Here is a 24303-nt window from a genome sequence, read left to right on the forward strand (position 1 = left end):
TACTAGAACTTATTTAAAATGACACAGTTCAGGCTGAGAATTTACAGATGACTTCTGGTAAAGCTTTACCAAGCGTGCCCAAAGTTATACTCTCCCCTTCCTTCTGACAGCATTGATACCTTAGTCAAATGTCAAGATATTCTTGATTTCTCATGTCTCTTCCGCATGACAAAAAGAACATGGAAAAACAGTATTTTCTTCCTATCTTAGTAAAAGAGATGAGGTATCAATCTCTTCAAAGCCAAAATTTTGAAAAACAACTCATCCTGAGGCAAACACCTGCCTAAAGCAGTCATTTCAAAACAACTGGTTTGTCACAATTTAAAGATCCTGTTTCCAGATATTTTTACTAGAGGCAAGTGTTGAGCAGCCCCACCATAGATGACACTTATCTCTGCCCATGATTATTTCTAATGCTTGCATACAACCTTGTGTTGCTGAAATTATGTATTTCCAGCAGCTGCTGAGAAATGTGTTACTTACTTTGCAGCTAAAGTAACACTGCTGAGCAATCATGCAGCTACTAAGCCATGAATATTCTGTAAACAAAGTGGAAAATAAAAAGAAATCCGAAACTAGGATGTATCCATCAACAACCTGCATTTACGACAAAACGAAGAACTGCTGCGTAAGAAATAATTTTAAAGTTTGAACAATGAATGACCAACAGGCAGAGGCCTGTTTGTCTGAACTTCTTCAATGACAAAATCCTGTGAATAGGAAAAGCTTTTGCTGTACAATACTTTCAAATCCATATTTTTGCATTCTGAGAACCAAAAAATTCCTTTGGTTGTTTCACTGGTACTCCTAGTCACAGCTAAACATAAGAGGTTATTAAGAATTAATCTGATAACTAGAACAGCTCTGGATGAATTGGAAATGTGTGAATATCATGCAAACACCATTATTTATAATAAAGTCCTATAAATATTAAAAACTACAATATAATTGCTTAATGTTAAAAGTTATCAGATGAGTCTTTGCATATTTTGAACATGTATACACCCGACAGTCAAAAACCAAGACTCCTTAGGAATTTCCCTCCCCCCAGTCTAGGAATGGCACCTTTGAAATCCAGAAATGAGTTGCTTTGATGCTATGTTTGGAGCACTATCCACACTTAAAAGTTACAGAAACAGATTTTGCCTCTCCCCAAATCTCCTACGTGGTTTAAGGCTTGTAAGTGTGCACAGTGTGGTCACCATCATACAGCTCCATACTCCTCTGAACCTGCCTGGTTTACAGCCAGGAGTATTTATCTGGCCTAAATTGGAGAAATCTACTTCTCCTGGCTCCAGATCAGAAAAGATTTTGGATAAGTACTTCTGATGGTGATTTAGATATGCAGCTATATGTGAGATAATACAAAGGTAATAACTAATAATCACTTTCTTTCTAAATGCAGAGTAATTTGGATCTACGAAACAAGTTTTCAAACAAGAATGACAACAGTTATGCACTTTTCAGTGTGTTTTATTGCCAGCTTAGCTAATTCTCATCACACACCTTTTCAGTACAACAAATCCTGCTAACAGACAACTCTCTGAAATGCTGTCAATACGAAGTCATAGAGTTGTCTGATGTAAACACACCTGTCAGGCACTATTAAAATAAGTTGCTAGATTAATGAAAGTTTGCAAAATTACAGAATAAATGCTAATGGCAAGTACTGATAAAGGTAATCTAATGAATCTAATGTTTATTAATAGTGACTGTAATATAATTTAGTTGTTTTCTTTAAGAATATTGGGACATGCAAATCCTTATCTGCAGACTCCTAAGAAGGTAACTAACTGTTCACTGAGATGATTTAGCAACCTCATATTACATGCAACAACAGCAGCGAGCCTTTAGAATCTTTTTGTCACAATATTGAAAAAAGTTGGGAAATTATTTACCTGAGACCTAGATCTCTAAAAACGAATATATATGATATTTTACACAGAGCAGTCCAGGTTCTCAAATCGCACATCTGTGCCTTCTCAGCAGCTAGTCAGACATCACTACAATTATGGTCCCTGCCTTAATTCATATCTTCTTAACAATAAAAATGTTGATTGATTGAGCAATTACAAGTTTACAAAATGAAAGATGAATGTAACTTAGGCCAAAAGTCTTATTTTTGGTATGTCAGTATAGCTATCATAAAATGACAGGAATTGTTTAGACAGTAAGAACCGAAAATACTTTTGTAAACATATCTTAGAGTCGCAACATTCTTTATTCTTTTAAGAGTGGTTTTATTGCTATTGTTAGACTTATAATTTTTAAGTTTCATTAAATAGGTCTATCAAACAAAAATTAAAAGCCTTTTCAACTGCATGGTGTAAAAAAAGCTCCCCTTAAACTGATATACACGACAGACACCCTTTCAAGAGTTACATCAGGAGTGTCAGTACTGACTTGACATTACTAAGTACATGATGAACACTAATACTGTACATGACGGTCTGTTTGCAGGAAAGGGGGTGTCCACTAAGAGACAGGCTATCCAATGTGTGAGGGGAGACTTGATGACATTTTTCCATCTTTTCCTGCCAGAAGTTCTTCCATGCTGTGCTGCTTGGTGGTAGGGTGTAGGGGACACTCTCCGGTTGCTACTGTACAAACAGAATGCTGAAGGCCATCACGACACAGCACACAGCCACATAGGGGCTCTTCCGTTCACCTGAGGGGAGGGAAAAAACCCAAACCAAACAAAAATTCAGGCATGACTAAACAGATCTAGGCTTCTCCTAGCCTAACACGGTAATTATCCCATTTCACATACAAATTAACATTCAACATTTCTAGCTGGAGAAGTGCTATTACAACTACAGTTGTGCACTGAGGAAGAATGTGCATGGGAGTGGGAAAATCAAGATATAGGATAGGATATATTGCTACAGAAAAACAGTGTTGAAGCTGTTTGCTTTAAGCAAAGGTCAATGCAAGGACTTCTACCTTACTAAAAACCAACTTTTCTGAGATGCAGTTTCCAGGAAACCATTTAAAAAAAAAAAAAAATATATATATCTATCTATCTCACTGCTATCTCTTAGTACCAAAAAGAGTGAGGAGGCTGGCATCACAAAGCTGATCAAGACACCAAATCTTTTACCGGCTTTGTTCCCAGTTCTGCCTAAGGGCTATTGCTGCTCAAAAGCTGTTCCGTGTCAGCTGAGAAGAGGTGTACCTCGATGCTGTCTGGCCATGACAGCTGCTATGTGCATCTGCTATGCATGGTATCATGTAGGAGCCAGCTAAATGGCTGGGGAGCTCACAGTGGCCCAGATGTGGCCAGATGCCTCTTTTTTCTTTGCTAGAGACGCACAACATTGTTAGCATGTGGAGAGGGTCTGGTCCACAGGTTTTCAGGTTAGTGATAAAAATGGTCAACAGATTACAGAAGTTGCACAGACATGTCTGTTTATCTTTCAAATTAGTGTTACAGTTTTCCAGGGCAGATCATGGATGAAAGTTAAGTTTACTCTGTTAACAGACTTATAGTTGGTAGAAAAGACAATCGAGAAAGATCTATTCCTACCCATTTGGTCCAGAACAAAGTGTTACAGAGGTCTCTTGTTCACCAAATAAACTATGAAAAAAAATTAATCTTAGGTAGAGAACTGTAACACAATCAGAGAAATATTTGTAATGTTAATCAGCCTGCTACCTATTAACATGGACACTTCCTCCATTTAATTAGCCAGTGTTTTTACCCGTCTACTTTAAGCATTACTCTTCATGAATCCACTGACTTCTCTCTGGAGAGCAGAGAGTCCCCTGCACTGGATGATACTTCCAGCCTACAAAACATTGTGTTAACACAGCAATGACTCTTTAAAGTGAGAAGGTTCCTGTTTTTAAGCATTCAGCAGCATAAAGACAGAGCTGGAGCTCTTTGCTTTAAACAAAGTTCAATTTCCTTTTGCTGTGCAGGGTCTTTTGTCTTACCATAAATCATCTTTTCTGAGATACATTTTTCAGAGAAACATTAAAGAAAAAAACCTGCCAAGTCTCTCAAGTCTAGCATTAATGTGTAATCCTCAGAAAAAAAGTCTCTTTTACCAGCAGGACCTTCAAATACAGGAGGAACAAACTTTTCATAGCAAAAGAAAAAAAAATACTTGTAGTGACACCTCCCATAAGCAGGAGTGCCTGCTACAGTGACATTACAAGATGTTGCCATGATCTGGCATATATTTAATTAAACTTCAAATAACTGAATGAATTAATGTCTGCAGTTTCACATCTGTTTAAAATAAATTTTTGAGGAAGTCCACCTCCTACAATTTAGAGTATTACAATTTTCATATGGGTTACACTTTCCTGCTCTTAATTTTCTTAAAAGAGAAATCACCATGTGGCAGGATTAAACATTATTTTGCACAGCTTTGTAAATATGTAACCACTTGCTGGTTATTAAAATCTTATGCACATGTGAAAAGGTTGTTTAAACATACCAGGCAAGTTAAATGTAAAGGAAGCCAGCAGGCATTTTCATTTCTAAAAGCCTACACCTTCTACATGCCTTTTGTGATTAACACAAACAAAATGATAGGAAGCATCTTCAAACCCAATTTCCCATACTGAGGATATGGTACTGTTACGTAAGGAAACATGCAGGAGGAATGTTAACATGCTACCTCATCATTTGTCAGTCTGAAAGAAAGTAAAATTGGACCACTCCAGATGTAAGTTGAAAGGAAATTAGTGTTTTACATTAAAAACATAAAAAGAAGCAATTGAGTATGGCGCACAAGAATGCATGCATTGCCTTGGATGCAGCAAATGCAAACATGTTAATGTCACTATGTGATGGGGAAACAAGGCTATATTCCAGATGAACTGCAGTTCTTAACTTTATCAAGTTGACAGGGACCTCATGAAACCTCCTGTGTACTCTTAAATAATTTATTAAACTGTTTGCTGTGCATAGCTAACAGAAAAAAAAATATGCTTGCACTTAATTGACTAAAAAGAAGATGTTAAGGTAAGGTGTTCTCCTCAACACTGAACAAACCTTAATGCAGCTGAATTTTTATGTTTGTTTTTGCTGGTATAGCTCAGAATTAATTTCTGACAGCTGCCACCTTGCCAGTATTGTTCAATTGCGATACCAAAATTGGTTCTGCTACGTCTAATATCTAAAGAGGACACTATTGGCAATCATTTTAACAACAAGTCTTCACAGAAAACTGGTTTTTGCATCAATGCTTTTTGACATACTGAAAAATGTATGTCATGTCCCTTTCAAAGCCTGAGAGTGCAGAAAAGGGAACCATACATTTTTCCTTTAGGTTCAATGACAAGTAGGAAGATCTGGAATTACAAGTTCAATGTTTCTACTCTGCATTAACAATACAATTTGAAGAATACTGTTTTGAGGATGGATATGTAATTTTAAAAAATTTTTGGATATACCTTAACGCTAAAACTGAACTTCTGTTGCATATTCCCATTTCCTTCTCAAAATAAATTCAGAATAAGGATTGAAATAAATATAAATATCAATGTTATGGGAAAATGTCTAAAATCAGATAAAGCTGACCAGCCTGCATAAAAATGCCACTTAACACCAACAGCTTTGTGTAATTCAAAAGTGCACAGAAGCTAAATAAAGAAAGAAGAGAAAAAAGACATTTGTGATTCAAGAGAACCTTACTGCATTATGAATTCCAGGTTGTTTTATTACTATAACGTAAATATCTGGCTTTTGTCTGTAGTCCACTACAATTTCAAATAGACAGCAGTTTATACAGAATCATTGATTTCTTTGTATATTAATAAGTATGTCCTTGGTTATTTCATGTAGTAAGAAGTGCAAAAGATTTCTGCAAATATAACACCACATATATGAATTAACATTAGAAAATGCAGGCTTCCGTGACACTAAGTAAGATAGTCGTACCCCATCCCCTCCCCTCTTCACTACATTTCATGGAGGTAAAACCTGATTTTTTAAGATGACGTATTAATATGGGTTTCATTGCTGCATAGAAACATTATCCTAATAAATAATGCATACTCTAGAAAAAGCACTGGTCTTAAAGATTTCAAAGAAAAAAAAATTACCAATCCTGGCGCATTTCCAGAATATTCCCAACAGTCTGTAAAGACAAAATAAATTAATTAGGCTCTTGGTTTAATAAAATAATTTAAGTCAACTGATTTTCTTTCTCTTATGCTAAAACAATCTAAATAAACAAAGTAGTTTGTCAACTTCACACTATTCTCAACATCAGAAAGTATCAGATGCCTGCACAAAGTACAGGCTATGAACGAAACAAGTGGCAAAGTTCTTTCTAAGTCTAACAACGTTTTTTGCATGAACGAAAGAAAAAGATGCATTTACTCACTCGTGTTCCAAATCAAATGTCTTCAAGAGAATTCTACATTCTACATTAAAGTACCCTAGACAGAAAATTATGTAAAGAAAAAAAAACAGAACTAGGAAAATGCTGGAGTAGGAAATACCAACAAGCTTCCATATTACTGCATATAGGAAAATTTTTATGCTAAGATTTCGAAGCAAGTTTTCCTGCAGGTATGAGAAATGATAAACCAAAGAACTTTAAATTTAATGCTTTGTAGTCTCTCTTTTGTATTTCCCTTAGCGATAGTAGATAAAAATGTTTTTTCTAGCAGAGCACACTCATAGATTTAATCTGATATAGAATACTTGCATTGATATAAATAACAAAACAATTCTTCAGGTTTGTTTTTACTCTTTTACCAAGATTTACCTTGCTCACGTGACTCTAATGCTGGTTGCCCAGGATGTTAATTCTCACAAGTGAAGTAACAAAGCAGAAAAGCAGGATTCAACTATTGAGAGCACATCCAAATGGATGCACAAGCATGCACGCCACATATTTATAATTTCTCTGTGTAACGAAAAAGACCCATGCTGACTACTAAGAGGAACAAGAGCAGGCACTGCTTTAGAATCTGAGGAGGAAGAGGGGAAGAATACTAAAGCAACCTGAACTAGAAGCTAGCTTTCAGCCTTTCAAACGTTGGTCAAAACTGTGTTGAAAGCTTGTCTACAGGAAGGTTTCCTTCATAGTATGACTGGCTGCAATGCAGTAAAAACATCTGGATTCAACTATATTGTCTATTTATAGATTTATGGACTTAAAAAAACCCAATTATTTTTCCTCCTTCTCCTGATACGTTTATCAGCAGTAACTTCAGCCTACATTATTTGTGGGGCTCTATCTACTACCTGCTGTGATGGCATTTCTCCAAGTGCTTTCCCACAGTGCTCTGAACCCACAATGGTTTGATTATCTGCCTTCCCCCTTTCTTGGGCTCTGGCAATTGTCTATTTTTTTCCTGCTTGAATGCAGACAGGTAGTTTTGGGCCACTTGCTCCGGCATACTTCAGCAGTCAACATATCCTGCAGTTTTAAAAAAAGAATTTCCATGCTACTTCATATATTATGGTCCTAGTTTACTTCAGCATCTCTCCCTCTTTCCATTTAGCAGCCTCCCCTTTATTTCTGAAACAAAGGTCTGGTGTTGGGCTGGTAAGAACCAAGTGTTCAAAAAGGCAGCAAATGACTGAGGTTTTCAAAGTTAAAGTGAAATGATTTTGACTGATGTACCTCTTTGCTGACCAATTTATTGTGAACAGTATTCTAGCATTTTCATTTTTAGAAAACAGGGTTTTTAATTGTGCTTTAGATAATTTTACCTCAAGCCAGAAGTATTTCTGTATAGTCAAAGCTCATTTTTCTGCTTTTATATAGCTCCACAGGCAGAAGTAATAATCCCTGCATGTAGACAATCACACTTTTCCAGGCTAAGAGGTCACACAGGAAAATAACCTGAAGACATCTATGCACTTTTTGAAGATGCATGCAGGTAAAAAGGCGTGACGTGTAAATCTTACAGAGTAAAACAGACAGCTCCATAGTACTGTGTGGATGGTGCTTAAGACTCTGAAAACTGTTGTTACTCTGTAAAATTAAGATTTACAGATTGCATGCTGCAAAACCAACACAAAAACTTCCACAGCCCAGCATTTCATGTTGCCATCGCTGAAAAACTTGTCCAGGAACTCAAAGAAATAAAACCTTACTGTCTTTTTCATATGCATATTTGAAGAATCTTACCGGGGAAAAAGAACATTAACTCCTTTAGGCAGTCTATAAATCTGTTGGATTTGCCTCACAATCTCAGCAAGGGTATTTCTTTACTTTCTCAGGGTTTTTTGACCATGTGAAACAATGCAAAGTTATAATTGAAGTTTTGCACAGCGTTCCTAGCCCTAGAAAACCCCCTTCTTGGTGAAAACATTAATTTTCCTTTCTGATGTGGGAGGTACAAAACAGTTGGAATATGGCTTTCATCAGCTACCCTTACTGCAGTTAACGATTTATGAACTTAAAAGTCACCATTGACATGAGGACTGACAATCCTTCCAACAGATGACAACAGTACCTTTTTAAGAGGCTTCTGCTGGTGTTGGAACAGCTCAAGTACATCTGTTTGTCCACACAGTTTGCTGCTGAGCAAAAGCAAATTGAAATCTGGACCTTCTAAACAGGTATAATAATCACAGCCTCTGGATGAACTGGGGAGCTCACATTGGAAGAAAAGCCTGTGCAGGCCTTCTGCTCTCCTGAATTTTTCCATCACTGTTCATCTCAGGTCCGCAATGTGCACCGCTTCAAGTTAAAACCTGTTTGATTATTACAGAAATGATGCTGCCTTAAATGAAACTGCTCCAAAATAATTCCTCCTCAAGCAACTACTCAAAGTAATTGCACTGTTCCTTATTCTCCCCTTCATGTTCATCTTCATCCTTGTTTTGATGCAGGTGAAACGTGTCAGTCTGGCTTGCATACCTGCTCTTTTCTGGCAACCACAAGTCAAATGTGCACGAGCTGCTGCATATTCCTGGCTTTCAGTGTTAATGTTAAAAGCACCGATCACGAAAGCGGTGTTGGTTATCTGGAGAAAAAAATTGCAAAGAAATGGAACCCAGTAAGACGACAAAGGGTTAGTGGGGCTTTAGACTTTGGCTGCTAGACTGGGAAAGCTGCAAAATGCAGCTGCCATGTGTTTACCAGGACAACCCCACTGCCACTGCAGGAGGGAGTGTGAGAGATACTCCACTGCAATCCTTATGGCAAGTCAAAGGAAATCTCCGCTGCGTATAAGCTAACACATCTTTCTGGTTAGCAGGGAGGAGAGAATTATGTCGTGGTACGCATTGTCCTCTAGTTAGCATGAAACAGTAAATCTCCACGTGCTTTCCCAACCTTAAACGCTATTGCTCAGGATAAAGCACATGGAAACACTCAAGACACGTCAGGGAAAATGAAGGTTTAAAATTCTGTTTGGCTTGGTAGGAAAAGACACATTTTGGCAGAAGTCAACAGTATGAAATACAGTGTTATGAGGATGGGTGACATCGCTTTGCAACACAGTCTCTCAACCAACAGAAACATGTTTCTTTACTTACTATCAACAGATTTAAATTTTCACCGAAGTTACCACTCACTTAGAAATATAGTGAATAACTATCAACATTTCTTCTGTCACTTTAATATTTTATTGCTACTTTTTTATGCTATTAAATTGGAGTAGGAATAATGAGGTAAGATCATCTCTGTGGTAAAATGAAATATCACTAGAATTTATTTTATCCAGTATGTCTAGACATTTCCATTTGAGCATGGAATATGTTAGTGAAGAGGGACAGGGGTTTAACAGCATATGAGCTCCATGTAAACATCCACCATTCAGGAAACAAATTTCATTGCTTCCAGGCTAACATTTTATTCTCCAGTACAAAGTAGTCCACATACGTATATGTAAAATAAAAATAAAATAGTATGTCCAACATCTATATAAATACAAACCTACAGATCAAACGTCCAACTCCTCCACTGTGTCAGCACCCTTTGAAAACATTTTATGAAGAGAGTTCTATTGTACTCCAGACAGATTTGCCTCAAGAATAAACAGAGTAGTTCCAGATTAAAGGAAATACTCCTTGCCAAGAACAGCACTAAAATTTTTAATCAGTAAAATAAATATTCCTACTTCTAACTGTGTATACCTCATTGACTATTGTGTTATCTTCCACTAGCAGACACCCAATTCCCCCCGCGCCCCCCTTCATGAAGCCATCCTTTCTTCCATCCTTTCTTTCCATCTTTGCTTTTATCAAAAGAAATCTCTCACGTCAGTGGCAACCTCACAGCCCCATATGAAAGGACACAAGCTGCTTTGGGCAACCTGGTCTAGTGGAGGGTGTCCCTGCCCATGGCGGGGGGGTTGGAACTAGATGGGCTTTGAGGTCCCTTCCAACCCAAACCGTTCTGTGATTCTAGTTTTCATGTTAGAACTCCAAATTGAAAAAAAGGTAGCGTACTCTGGGTATCTTACATTGCTAAAGGAAAACTTGTGTGATAAAATGGCAATTCCAGAGGTTAATTACAACAAAGGTTTTCAGAAGACAGGCACTTAAGGTTCTTGGTGGCAGGAGTCTACTTAAAACTTGACACTTTTTCTCAAAATTAAATGCAGAATTGATAGAAAATACTTAGGGAAAAAACATTTTCTTAAACAGCAAATGATCTAATGGAAAAAGTGGACAAGTGAAACACGCAGTGCCCAAAACCCTGCCTGTTTTTTCCAGCTATAACATTACCAGCTAGAATTACCTCCAACTTCTATAAATATTATCTCCTTTGTATTAACCTTAGGTGACTGTATTATTGAAATACTACAGACAACCTCAGTGGTTTCTAAATCAAAATTGCCAAATCGTTACTTTAACGCCACAACATTTAAATCACAGTTCTGCATACTGCTGATTGCACCCAACGTCCAGTCACAAAGAAAACTGGTAAGCCAAAAGTTGTTGGGTATTGTAAGCGAAAGTGGATCTGTGGCTGCCCCCATTGCCCACCACCCCAAAAATTGTGCTGCTGAGCAGGGTCAGAGAACTGTTTTGCAACAGCACATTCCAGGAGAACGGGAAACACAAAGGAGAAAAACATTGGTCACCTAGGAACATGTGCTTTAGGAATAAAAGTGAGATGAAGTCATAGTGACCAAAGGACCAAAAAGAAAAAAAAAAAGGGTTAGGTTTTGTAGAAGCTTTCAAAAACTTTTCTACAAATTCCAAGCAAAAAAAAATATTTAAAGAGACTGCAGATAAGGGTAGTGTGGTAAAAAAACAGTTTGAAATTTTTTTAGTTACAGACTATTGCTGAAGCTGTGTTTCAAACCCGTACTTTAAAAACGCCTATTTTGAAAACAAACACACAGATTCTGCTGTTAATGTTTTTATCCAGCCTTAAGAATAATAATAAAAAATTATTACAGAAATAGCTGCATGTAGGAAAATGTTTTCTTTCTGTCACTCATGTCTGTATCTTTAATAAGGATCTAATGAGAAAATTGCAAGTCTAGAAAAATAAAGCAATATTAGCTGGCATTGTTAGTTAATAAATTCTTAGTATAAAATTGCAAGTACGTGCTTGTGAATATCTTATTGCCTTCTATTGTAAGGTATAAAATGAAGATTTTTATCTTTAAAGAAGAAATTTTTTAAAATAGGATTTATATTATCACACATCATTAGAAGATACTAAGAGTAAAATATTGCAGCTAAAACCAAAAAGCATGTGTGTTTTTAAAATGATTAGAATACATACCCAGTTTTATTTTTGTCCAGTAAGCTGGGAGCCAAGGATCTGATATAGGCACAGGTACATATGAGCAGCAAGATTACAGTCAGAAGACTCTGAAAGTTGAAGATGGCTGACTATGGAAGGAAATCAGAAAAGAAAAATTACATCTCTGCAGTACAAAGTTCCCTCACTGCATAAGCTGGGGAAAACAGGTGATCCCCTAGACAATACCCATTAAAAACAAAAATGAAACCTAGAACGCCAGTGAATCAGAAACTCTTTTAACAGCCTGTTGTACACAATGGTGGAAGAACGGAGTTTTTCCTTCTCAATCCACCCCAAGAAGTGTAAAGAAGCAGCAGGCAAAACGGTAACCTTACAGTTTTGCTCCCAGGCACCTGTTCCAAAGCCAGTTTGTGGAAACCCATTAGCAGCAGGCTAAGAGTTACAGAAAACAATGTTCCCTCTCAGCCAAGAATACGTGTAACTGTAGTTTGCATCAATAGAATATGGTGGTGGTGAAGGTGGAGGTGAAGAGTATTAAACAAGTAAACCAGTGGCAGCCAAGACAGAGAATAACAAGAAATAGGTAGGAGGACTGTCAATATACAGCTTTATGAAGACTACATCCAAAATTCAATAGATGTGTAGAAATACATACAATTAAGCTGATCTGAACTATGAAAAGATAACTGATTAATTTTATTTTCAAATCATCTTTTGATTTTATATTTAAAACACCTTTACTGTAAATACATTTTTAGAAGTGCTAATTATATGGAAAACGCTGGAAAAATGGAGGAATTGCCTTAGGATGGAGAACTAAAGTTCTATTGTTTGACAGCAAAACTAATCACCTACTGGCAGTAAGAAGAAACAATTCCTGAGAAAACGTTACTTTTCTCTGGCTATTTGCTAAAGTTTAAAATATTAGTAATAAGCAGTAAGTGCATCTCAAATATTTTTTTTAACTAAAGCCTGAGTCTCATATGACCAACATGTCCTTTAATCATCAACTTATAAGCAATTATCACTGCTTACATGAAGCAGTCTTTTCCTGAAGTATAAACATTATACATGAGAAGGTACTCATGTAAGGACTGCTGTAACTCCATAACGAGGTACAAAATCTGGAAGAAAAATGGCTGATGCTGATTCCCAGCAAAAGTTACATCACCATTCCAATAAACGATACACTAGCAACATTTTTTTTTTTCCCAATAGGTTGACTGGAATTTTTAGTAGCAATATTTGCCTACTAGTCCTTGTGATTTGTAGCTTCCAATAATTTGTCCCAAATCTGAGACTTAGATTCTTCTTACAATGTGAAAATAATCCAGCTGCACAAAGCATGGAGCTAGTTTTATTGTTTCAATATTTTTTTTAACTCAGCATCTTTCAGCTGACCTTTTGGTCAATGTAACAGCACCAGATAGTAGACAAGGCAACTGCTTATTTCAAACAGCAAATGAGCTACCCTCATTTGCAAATCCCGTTTAGTTTGAACTTCAAAAAAATGGCAAAGCAAATACAATAAATTCAGTCTTACTTCTGGAGTTCTGATGAAGTTGTGTCTAAATATCTCATATTTTTTCAACCCAGAAGGCTGAGTAGTAGTATTTAATTAAATTTAAATACTTAGCATTTATGAAGGGATAGTACATTGCAGTTTCCTCCTTCAAGCAGAACTTGGTAGGATTTAAAAGCACATCAGAGCTCCAATTTCCACAGCCTGAAGCACATCTCTGTTGATCTATGTGCACTTTCTTCCTATGTCGCAAAATTCTAATGTTTTGAAGCTCTGATAATCAAATTTCTTTAAATAGTTAAGGAGTATTATAAATCAAAATCACAGTATTTAAATTCAGTATTGCACTAACAGCAAATTAAGAGAGAAAAATAAGAAGTGCTAGTAGGAGCAAAGCCATGGGAACATCCACAGCTCTGCTGATGCTGAAATCTAAAATGTTGTATCAAAAAACAAAGCAAAACAAACAAACTTTGCTTATGTAGAAGTCTCCATGAATCACATGAAGCAATACTGGAACATGCACACAACTGCCAGCCTGAAGGCACGATTAGACAAGGCTAGACACACAAACCAATTTAAACGTCCAAGTTAATGGGGTCCAACAGGCACCTGTGGGGGGGAGCCACCCCTTAAGAAGGAAGAGCATAGAAAGGCTCAAAGAACAAGTGAGAGATTGCCAGGGGCATGCCCTCAAAGGCAGCCTTAGCCATTGGAGTGGGTGTGCTACTCTGCTCCTGCCTGAAGCAGGAGCCCTCTCACATCAGCCATCTTTCTGCAGAAGCATAATTCCCAAGCTAGTTCCCTCATTCCTCCTGCCCTTTCCATGACAGTACCCTGAGTGACAAAAATGGGACAGGGTGAAAATGTGATTATTAGGATGCAGAGAGAGGGTAGGCAGTGGAGAAAGGTAAAGAGTAAATGGCAACTACACACAGCAGCTGACATGCAGGAAGGTTTCTGTAGTAAGTGAGAACATGGAGAGGGGACATTACACGAGTGGAGTGGTGATCCAACACCCAAAGCCAGCCCTCAGGTACTCATGGTGAGGCCACCTGTTGTTCTGAGCAACAGCATTTGCTACATCATGTTTAGCTTAGTATCTTAGTTTAGCTAGCTGAGTCATCATTTCTGTTCTACTGTGTCATAAATAACGGACAGATTATTCACAAAGGACAAAACACTTATCAGTAGACTCTTGCCTTTGTACTAGGCACAAGTTTTGCCAAGTTCAGAAACCAGGAAACTCAATTCCCCCTGAGAGACAACCCTTATGGCCTACGAGAGGCCATGTCTCCTGGCTCCTGTGGGTCTAGGAACGCGATGGGGCCGGATCCAGGAGTGGCTGCCTCTCAGCAAAGCCAGATACTCGCTATCAACTGATTAATTCGATCAGTCCTCCGGGAGAGACAGCTGCTCTCGACATCTCACAGTGCAGCGCCTGCCCAGCTTGGTTCCCATGAATTCCTGCAAGCTTTCTCCTGCAGCTGCTTCCCAAGGAGGCTGGTGGTATCGGGTGCTTCAACATATGAAAATGGCAGAAGGGCACATTTGCTTCCTCTTTACATTTCCAGGGACTGTAAATGTATAGTCATGAAATGTGTTATTAGTCAATCAATAGGAGCAGTATATAATTGTTCTTTGTTGGGCTCTTTACGTGGTTCTCCAGATATGCAGCACTGGGCATCACTGAAATTACAGACACCATTCCACTGAAAATCCTCTGAATTACACATTTTTCTGTATAGTCATTTTAAAAGCACAGACATGCCTATTTTAAAATTTGTTTACAATTTTAAACTGGAAATGAAAATTTATTTCTGAATTGGATGGCTTTACATTTCACATCTGAAGTAATTCTTATGGTCCAGCTGAATTTACAAAAAAGGGTGATTTACATCCAGCTGCTTGAACTGATGTCATTAAAAGCTGCTATAAGAGTCATGCATTACTTGGAATACTTTTAAAAAATACTGCATTCACATACGACGCTATTTGGAAAATGCCGTAATCTAGGTAGGTTGCAGTTCATTTGGTTAAGCCGAGTTCCTCTGATCCAAAAGTAATTAATTGCAATTTTTCAAACATTTTGACTGGCTTAATGTAGATCCTGTGAGCCTTGTTCCCATTATAAAGAAATTTCAGCACCTGGAGCAACTGATCCTATCTTTCAGACACGATGTCCACATGCTGGTGAAAAGACAACTAACTTCCTGAGACTCAGACTGCAAACGCAGAAAAGAATCAACACTGGTATTTTATTCTTGTTTTAGATGGTACAAGCTGTGGCTTTAATTATACATACTGAAATTTCCTACATCTCCATTTGGCACATTTCTGACATGGTGGAAACATCTTAGTAGTTACATTCTGTGTTACTTAGATAATTACACCTCCCCCCCTCCTTCTCCTGTGTGCTGTCTCCAGGTAGTTGTGGAGAACTATCACATCGCCGGCAGCACTAAGGTGGTATTGTATTCAGCAGAACTTGCAAGAGCAAGTTTTTTCCATAAGTCTTTAGAAATTTAGGACCATGGATTTTTGCTTTGAGAGCTACATGCCCAAAGGCTCTTTTAAATCCTTCCCAAAATTAGACCTTAAAAAAATGCCTCAATATTATTTCCCCGATCATATCACATCTTAGTAAAAATAATTCCATATCATACACCATAGAAATAAAGAATGAATACTCTTTAAATTTTTCTTATGTCCAGATTAGCAGTGGTGGCATGAAATACTCATGTGAGTATATGGTAGTTAGAAGACAAACTTTATAGCTAGAGACATTTGAATGTACTCCTGCCCGAGTCCTCATCTGAACAGCATAGCTGTCAGCACACAGGATACTGGGGCAAGACAGGAAGTTTTAAGGAGAGAAACGGTCTCCAGTTGCCCCTGGCAGATGCCATCAGTGACTCTGCTACAATACAGGAGAAGTAGTAGTGTGACAGCTCCTTTACTCCTTTTGGAGTAAAAAGAAATCTATGGAATAGTACGTGCTAATTTAAGTGTTTAATATATTTTAGTAAGTGTTGATTTAGAGTGAAAAATTTCCTCTGTGGCTGAGAAAGGGAGCCCTGACAGGCCATAACATTTGCACAGCCCCCTTGATTACAGACAACGTTGTCACTCCTGCAATTTAGTCAGCATTAAATTCACTACACCTGGGGAGAAGGAAAAAAAAATAAAAAAGGCAACTCAGACTTCTGGTTATCAACAAATATTGTACTTTATAAGAGTACTTAATTGAATGTGCTGAAAGGAAGGGCACAGACAGATGAATGCCTAAATTTTTAGTGATCACTGGGAATGTGCATTCAGCCTTGGCAGACGTAGCCATAATAGATGCACTGATCCTAATTTTTTTCTACAGTGAAAATAACAGTCATAGCCAAGTCATCATATGGTATCTATCTTTGTACTTCCTATTTGCTCCACCTCTACTACATTCTCCGATTCAGATACTGTTTTGTTCCGTGTGTTTGAAGACCACACCACAGAATTATGAACCACTTAATGATGCAACCCTTGGGTAGCACTATAATAAAAAATAGTAAATTACATGGCAAGTTTTGATGCAACTATATATGCCATGGAAGGACCCACTGAATTTCCCCTTGCCTTATATACTTTCATTTAAAATAAACCACCTGATGTCACAGTTGTACGGGGAAAAAAAACATGCAGGAGGAGAACATAAACCCCACACTGTTGTCCCCCTGGGTTGGTAGAAAGCCTAAACCAAAAGCTCTCCCAGTTTATCTCAACAGACCTAACACTGAACCCAAAACTTAATCTTCCCTAGACTTTCAGTCTTTACAAAATGATTACTACATCTCTGTTTGTAGTGCGACCATGATGCGTGCGTGCTATAAAAAGAGAGGCCATCATAGTGCCAGCAAGTTATTAAACTTTGCCCCACAATTACTATTATAATAATCAATTTATGTGGGCAAGCACAGATAAATTATTGGAATATTCTAAAGAAATTATAACTGCATTTGTGTAATATGCTGCAGAATATAGTCTTTCTAGAACAGTTTTATTTTCTTTTTTTCCTCGTCAATATAAAATTGATGGATAATTATGTTCTCTGGAACCAAAGAAACAAATGCTGACATCCGATCATTTAGCTGCCTTTCTTATATTAAAATGTGAGCCACAGCTTACACTGTAGTTAAACTGTGGTTAAGCAAGAGCTGATAAAAATGTAAAAGCCTGTATTAAAATAGTAATGTAGGCTTCAAAGCCCATAATAGAAAAGTGAAATCAATCTATATGAAATTTTAATGAAGAGGTCCTTAAAAAGCTGAAAGAGAAAATGCTTACTGTCTAAGGTTTCCATTAGGTATTGCAATTCCCATTTCCCCAGTCTAAATCTCTTTGCAAATAATTTGTTTTCCCACTGCTGCCAAATGTAATCTCATAAAAATGAATGGAAAATAAGTATTTGTAAAACGGGCATACTAATTAGAACTATAAGAAAATATAAAGTTTGCAAATAAGTTTGAAGTGATTATTAGCAAAACTACACTGAAAAACTAAGCAAGAGGTGTTTAGTCAAAACTGGTTTGTGCTTAATAACTATCCAAATACTGTCCAGTTATCAGATACTGTTTGCTCCAATGTGAATAGGGGTCTTTAAGTTTACTGCACATTCACCCCAGTATTTAGTTTCCAAGGAATTTAAGTACAATATTTAATGCTCATTCATATTTCTGTCTAAAATATTCAAAGTTTTGTCTCAAATACGTATTTTCGCATTCATAAAATTTATGTTAAGGCTTGATTAGAATAATAGGGAATCTTTCCCCTAGATATTTGTTGAAGAAGTATGTTGTCTAATTAAAATGGCAAGTACAGCAGATAGGAACTAACACATATACTTTTCAGTCAACTGAAGACTAATACAGCTGTTTAAAACATAACGAATCTCTTTAAACAATTAGACAATGAATTCACAGATGGAAACAGTTGTCCTCTCCTACAAAAGCTCTCTTGACTTTGACATGCTGAGTTATCCACAGACCAACACTGAAATGATACCTCAAGGTGACAATGTTGAAATTCGATGCTCACTTGAATTCCTTCTTCTTTGCCCCAAAACCTAAACAATAGTTTCAAAATCGAACTTTTGGTGCAAGCAGCTAGCAAATGCAGCATTTCACCATAAAAATCTTACAATAAAAAAAAAAGTGAAAGTTACAATATTAAGTTTTTTTATCAGGGTTACTGTAACACATAGGTGTATATATCCACATATTTACTCAAATATAGACTTATGTTAAATATGGCAGTAAAAACTCAAGATATCTTTTCCTCCATATCTTATTTGCAGATTTTATAGTTTGCAATTTTACAGATATTTTTTTTCCCCGCTTTCTTCTCCCATTAGATATTAAGTTCTATAATCTCTCTAGGATGCTGTATGTTCTGCAGAGTAACAGGGAACTTAATGGTACTTTCTGGAACTACAAACAAAGTAGGTGATATTCAGTCATTGCCACAGAGCTCTCTAAAAGGATATACATCTTGATTTGTAGCTCTTTTGCCTCTCCTGCCCTAAAAATCTGTACATTAGAGATTTCTTGGGTGTAGTCAAACAGAAGGAGAAAAACTACCCACGTAAGAAAAAGACATATCCCATAAGTAAGTAAGTTCTGGCTTTTCTTGCTATTCATTGAAGAAGCATGGCTACTTATAAACTTGTACCATTCTTGTGTTTTTGATAACTGAACAGCACAGTTTCTTTCAAATTAGCTAACTCTCCCTTCTGAAGTTGCACACCACACTGCTTAGTTTGTTTACTTCAAAATTACTACACAATCTTAAGAAACACTAAAAACTGTTTGTGTGAATGGAAGAGGTAAGAGTCATTCTAACGTGCCAGTACCTTTTGAATCAGATGACATCCTTACTCTAATAAAAGTAGTGTGCAAAAAGCACGAGTTTGTAACAGAAGGTGCTACAGGAATTTCAAGACAGACATGGAAGAAAGTCAAATTCTCAAAAAAGGAAGATACTGAAATATTTTTGCTTTGTTGTTAATGAATATTTTGACATTTGTGATACAGCTAATGTTATATCCACTGGTGTCTGATAAATTTAAGAAAATAATGTTACAGTGAAAGTTCTACTATCATACCAAACTCACAAGCAAGAATCAAAAAATAACTAGAGATTGGGTCCACAGCACAAAAGGAAAAAAACACACGTCTTCTATGTCTCTGAATGTCTCCTACCCCTATAGAAAGCCTGAGCTATTCAAAGCTGAACTGCATTCCTGAACATCCTTGCAAAAACTGTTAAGAAGTTCCTACACACAGTAAGGGATAGTATGCTCTTTCTGTTCTAAAGGCTGAACAATAAGCTTATCTTTTAATTTACCTAAGAATTAAAAAAACCCAAAACCCAAATCCAAAACATTTCATGTATATCATTTATAAACTTTTTTTTTTCCATTAACAGTATAACTTTCTCTTTAAAACATGAAAAATAAATACTTCTCTATCAGGAAAAGACATACTTAGTTACTCAAGAAATAATGAAAAGCTCTGCTAAGTCTCTGATGTCCCATAGTGCTGGGATCTCCTACTTGGCAGAGTTCAGATGCGTGGTTTGGAACCTTAGCATCTGTAATACAGGTAACATTTTTAGCAAGATGCTAGCTGTTTCCACCTTCTTTCCTTGGTCACAAAGTTGAAAATGAAAACTTTTGGTGATTTTGAACATCAAGCTCTGTGCATTAGCAGAAAAATTTATTCAACACTGTAGCTATTACAGTGGGTGTGCATGGTGTCTAACGCTGCAGCTAATGAAAAATTTAATTGTGACATTGACTATTTTATGATAACTTCCCTTTTTGTTCAACTTAGACTTTGGACCATGAATGGAAAAACTACAATGTATAATCACAGCTCATTATTAATTTCAAATGGCCTGTGTAAAAATGTGATCCCCACTTCTCATGCTATTACTGAATAAAATTAAGATGTTTAATAGTAGACAGAATGACAAAGATGTTTAGTAAGAAATGCTCAGCATGGAAATGGTTTCTCACAACTGGTGTCATTCCTGGATTGTTCAGGTATGTGGTAAAATTTGTAAGTAGACTGATTGCATCCTACACTTCCCAAATCCAAATCAAGAGATGCAATGGCACAAGAAATAGCTTCCTCTGTTCTATAATCACAGAAGGAAATTATTGATAATGTATTTTCACATCTTCTTGGACACTGACAGAGAAGTACCTATACTGAACAGTTCAAGACTTAACTCACAACATGCCTACTCCACAGTAGCGTTACTATTAAACAAGTGCAGTTACAGATGGTACGAGATATACTAAGCACCGATACTAGTGTAGTAAACATACTTCACTGTCCTTACCTCCCCACGCTGCGTCTCGTGTTTCTCCTTTCCTATCCTTTTCAATTTTCTGACAAGCTTGTTATTCTGACAGGAGGACAGGTACATGGAGAGCCGATCCTTCTTGCTTTCTCCTCAATTAGCAGTGTTTGCTCCTACTGGTAGGGGCATGCCAGAGCTGCCACAGGGGTCAACACGTATCCAGTGCAGGGATGCAAGTCAGTTGTTACATGATTGGTGGCTAAGGAGATCCTAGCATCCTACTGCGTTACAACTTTGGTGTAGGACTAAAATCCTCGGATTCCCAGCAAAATCAGATTAGCTGGGTAACAAAGGCTTTATGACATGAAAAATTTGTTACTGCAGCTATAACTCCCTAAAATTCTAATTGCTTCTTATTCAAAAAATGCAATGCCTAATGGTGTTATAATACTGACATGCAAGAAGTTGTGTATCATTATTCCAAAATAAATTCACAACACAAAACCATGGATATTTCTATATATTAATGATACCTGAGGACTGTAAGATGAACTAAGACATATTTTAATCCTATCTACCTTTAGGCCATGATAAAAACAAAGTTATTAACAAATCTGAATCAGGATTGATTCTTCCCTGTAACTTTGAATAAGCCAAACATAAAACTTTGAGGACTCCTGAAAGTTCTTTTGCAGAACAGTGTCTCCAATTCTGGTATGTTTATATCAGACAGCTTGGTTTGGATCAATATTTACTAATGAATATTTTTACAATTGGTTATATGAGCAATTCCCCTTCCTTCTATAAACACCATTCTAAGACAGCAACAAAGATTGTGACAGAAACATTTATCCTCATGGAAAGTTCCCAAATCAGTTTTTTGGCAGTAATGTGGGGCTCGAGGTCAGTCCAAAACCAAAGGGTGAAGGGAAAGAAACCATCTTCGTTAAGTTTTCTGCAATTCTTTATTTTCTTCACCACCAAATTGCCATTACAGACACGAAACATATTTACCAAAATGTTTTTGCTGCAACTGCACATTTTTGCTACAAAGTGAAGACTACCCTTCAGCAGGTGAGAGGCTTATCATTAATTTAATGATACTTTAGCCTTCTTCCCTCTTTCCACCCAACACATCACATGTGTGTGGCAAATTTTTCAACCCTACTAGGAAAAGTTTTCTTGAGTTTTCAGATACACTATTTCAAAAGTTTGACAGGATAAACTGACACAATGATTTGTGAAAGTCAGTAAACAATACATATTATCCTTCCAAATAGATTAAGCAGCTGTGTCATTATATTGCATCTCTTCTGTTTCCAGTAACTTTTTAATCCATTGAGCAGCTTCTACCTGCTTTCAAAGCTGGTTTAAGTTAAAATAGTATTTTTTTCTACCCACTGGCAGTGAACAGGAAAAAAAATAAACATAAGTTTTGCTTTCACATAAAAGAAAAGACAGGAGACAGGTGGAAGCCAGCTTATATATGTTCTGTCTGGCAGCAGCTGGCTGTTCAGCCAGCACAAGTTTTGACTTGTTTAGTAAGGATGTGGCAAGGAAGCCTGGGGGACAATGGGATGTAAAGTTCCAAGCGATAAAGTCCTTTGGAAATTATGCTTCAAAAATTATGCTATTCACAGAATTACTCATTTGCCACAGTTGCAGCTCATTGTCTTTGGAAAAAGAGAACAAACTGGAGGTGTAGCTCCATTCTATTCCATTCGAAAATACACAGACAGCAGCTGCTTCCTATCTCACAGTCAAGTGCGAGCTCAAAACAAAGTGTCATTAACTACGACTCATGATTGCTAATCCCACAAGGCAACAACTTTTTTTGCTAAGGCGCCATGACACCAGAGGTAGCATCACAGACAATCAAAAGTCCTGGATATGCCATGAGGGTTGTTGTTTTCCCTGAGGAGATTCAAACACTAGAGGACTGAGGAATCTTATTTTCACCTCCTTTGACATAAAATCACAAGAAAAATCTCATTTAAAGATTCTACCTTAGTTCAGGTTCCTTGAAGCACACAGAGCAACCTCTTACAAGCAACATGGACAAGCAGAGAAGAAATTCTCACAAGATCCCATACGAGTGCCATAATCTTTCTGCTAGATATAAAAATTAGTGTTTAAGTGCTAAACTGAGCAATGTCTGATTGATCATCAAGGTTCTTGTCTTTTTTTCTACAATCTCCAACCCTTTTAAGTACTATGAAGAAGAGCAGAGTGATGTACTTCTATAACATCTGCCTTTTCAAGACATTGATTGGAGGTGAAAAATTCACTCCTCTTTCTTGTGTTCCGTATGCGCATTTTAGATCTTCTGAGATAATTTATGCCTCTTATAATGAAAACCCTTTGTTCACTGCTTGAAGTCATAGACTAGAACAGGTTCATCTGAAAGATCTGCCAAGGAATGCTCGGGTGAGCAACTTCCAGCAATTTCCTGCTGGTGACAAGATCTGGAGCCTAGGAACTTTTTTTGAACCAAACCATAAGAAAGTTCAAGAGATACTAATCTTTTAATAAATATGTTGGAAGTACAGAGAGATTCAGCGGAAGTTGTACAGCATACAGAACTGGTGATGGATAACCTGTCAAGGTTGGATTAGATGAGGCTTTGTGCAATCTGATCTAGTGAAAGATGTCCCTTGCCATGGCAGGGGGTTGGAACCAGATAATCTTTGAGGTCCCTTCCAAACTGTTCTGTGAGTCTAGGAAAAACTTTGAAAATGCTTATTTTAAAATAAATGCGTTGAATTAAAAGTTATGTACAAATCCTTATTTGTACAGGGAAATCTTTTCTTCTCTTAGCTATTTGTTTTTCCTTTTAATTTTAAAATCATGCATCTGCACCGCTCATACAAAGATCTTCGCTTTAGCTGAGAAAGATTATTTCATGGCACAGCTTTAACTCTAACCCACATACAAATTTTTCATTTATATTCTCTGTACATAGAAAGAAAATAAGGCAGAAATGATAGAAAACATAAATGGCAATGCTAATAAGCCTCTAGGTCAACTCTATATACCCCATTCATACTTTTCATTAGCAAACGGATCAAGGCCTCTGATGCTATTCCTGAAAAACGAGAAGAGCAGTCAACGTCACGATCCAGCTTACTGCTCAGGAAGCAGACGTCAAACAACGGACCCATTAAATCAGAAGAGACAGAAATACTATCCGACAGACAACGCACCGCAGGTCTGAGTAACGACTGCTGCCCCACGGAAAACCCGGGCTAGGCCCGTACAGACGGACAACGTGTCACGCTCGGGGCGGGAAAGGGACCAAGGGGGCGCAGACGTGCCCGGTTTGCGTTACTGCTAGGCCAAGTGCTAAGCAAGGCTTTACGGTGGAACTGGGACGGCTCCGTTCCCGTGGGCTCGCTGCCTCGCGGCGGGGCGAGGGCCTCGGCCTCCGACGGGAGTTTAAAGGCTCAGATGGAATCTGAGGGGGCTCTGGGGGGCTACCAGGCCGGAGAGGCGTCGCTCGGCCGAGACGCGACTGGCCGGGTGACGCGGAAGCCGGCAGTGCCGGCGGGAGGGGGCCGGGGCCGGGGCCGGGGCCGGGGCCGATCCCGCGGCGACCCCGGAGCGGAGGAGGTGCCCCCCGCCCGCCGCCCTTCGCTTACCATGGCGACCCGCTCGCGGCCACATCACACTTCCGGCGGCGGGGGCGGGGCGGAAGCACGCCTACGGGGCGCCGGCTTCAGGGGCATGGGTGGAGTCGCTGCCGGGATTGGCAGCTGGCGATGCGAGGGGCCGCGATTGGCAGGAGCC

General features: G+C 37.9%; 1 protein-coding gene across 1 annotated transcript; it reads right to left on the reverse strand.

The window, feature by feature from the left end:
• Window positions 1-1457: 1457 nt before the first annotated feature.
• Window positions 1458-24274, reverse strand: TMEM167A (transmembrane protein 167A). Its single transcript, XM_054809594.1, has 4 exons — window positions 24156-24274; window positions 11664-11773; window positions 6058-6092; window positions 1458-2668 (listed from the first exon to the last, which is right to left on the reverse strand). Exons 1-4 carry the CDS (start codon window positions 24156-24158, stop codon window positions 2598-2600), a joined length of 219 nt encoding a protein of 72 aa, XP_054665569.1. The 5' UTR covers window positions 24159-24274; the 3' UTR covers window positions 1458-2597.
• Window positions 24275-24303: the final 29 nt, after the last annotated feature.

The sequence above is a fragment of the Grus americana genome, chromosome Z (genome assembly GCF_028858705.1).
Source record: "Grus americana isolate bGruAme1 chromosome Z, bGruAme1.mat, whole genome shotgun sequence".
In the NCBI taxonomy this organism is placed as follows: domain Eukaryota; kingdom Metazoa; phylum Chordata; class Aves; order Gruiformes; family Gruidae; genus Grus; species Grus americana.

Excerpts from the sequence above, each read along its gene's own strand:
- TMEM167A (XM_054809594.1), bottom strand. Across the intron at positions 6,093-11,663 it reads CTGGACAAAAATAAAACTGG|ACTGTTGGGAATATTCTGGA; the intron begins GTATGTATTCTA and ends TTGTCTTTACAG. Across the intron at positions 2,669-6,057 it reads CTGGAAATGCGCCAGGATTG|GTGAACGGAAGAGCCCCTAT; the intron begins GTAATTTTTTTT and ends CCCTCCCCTCAG.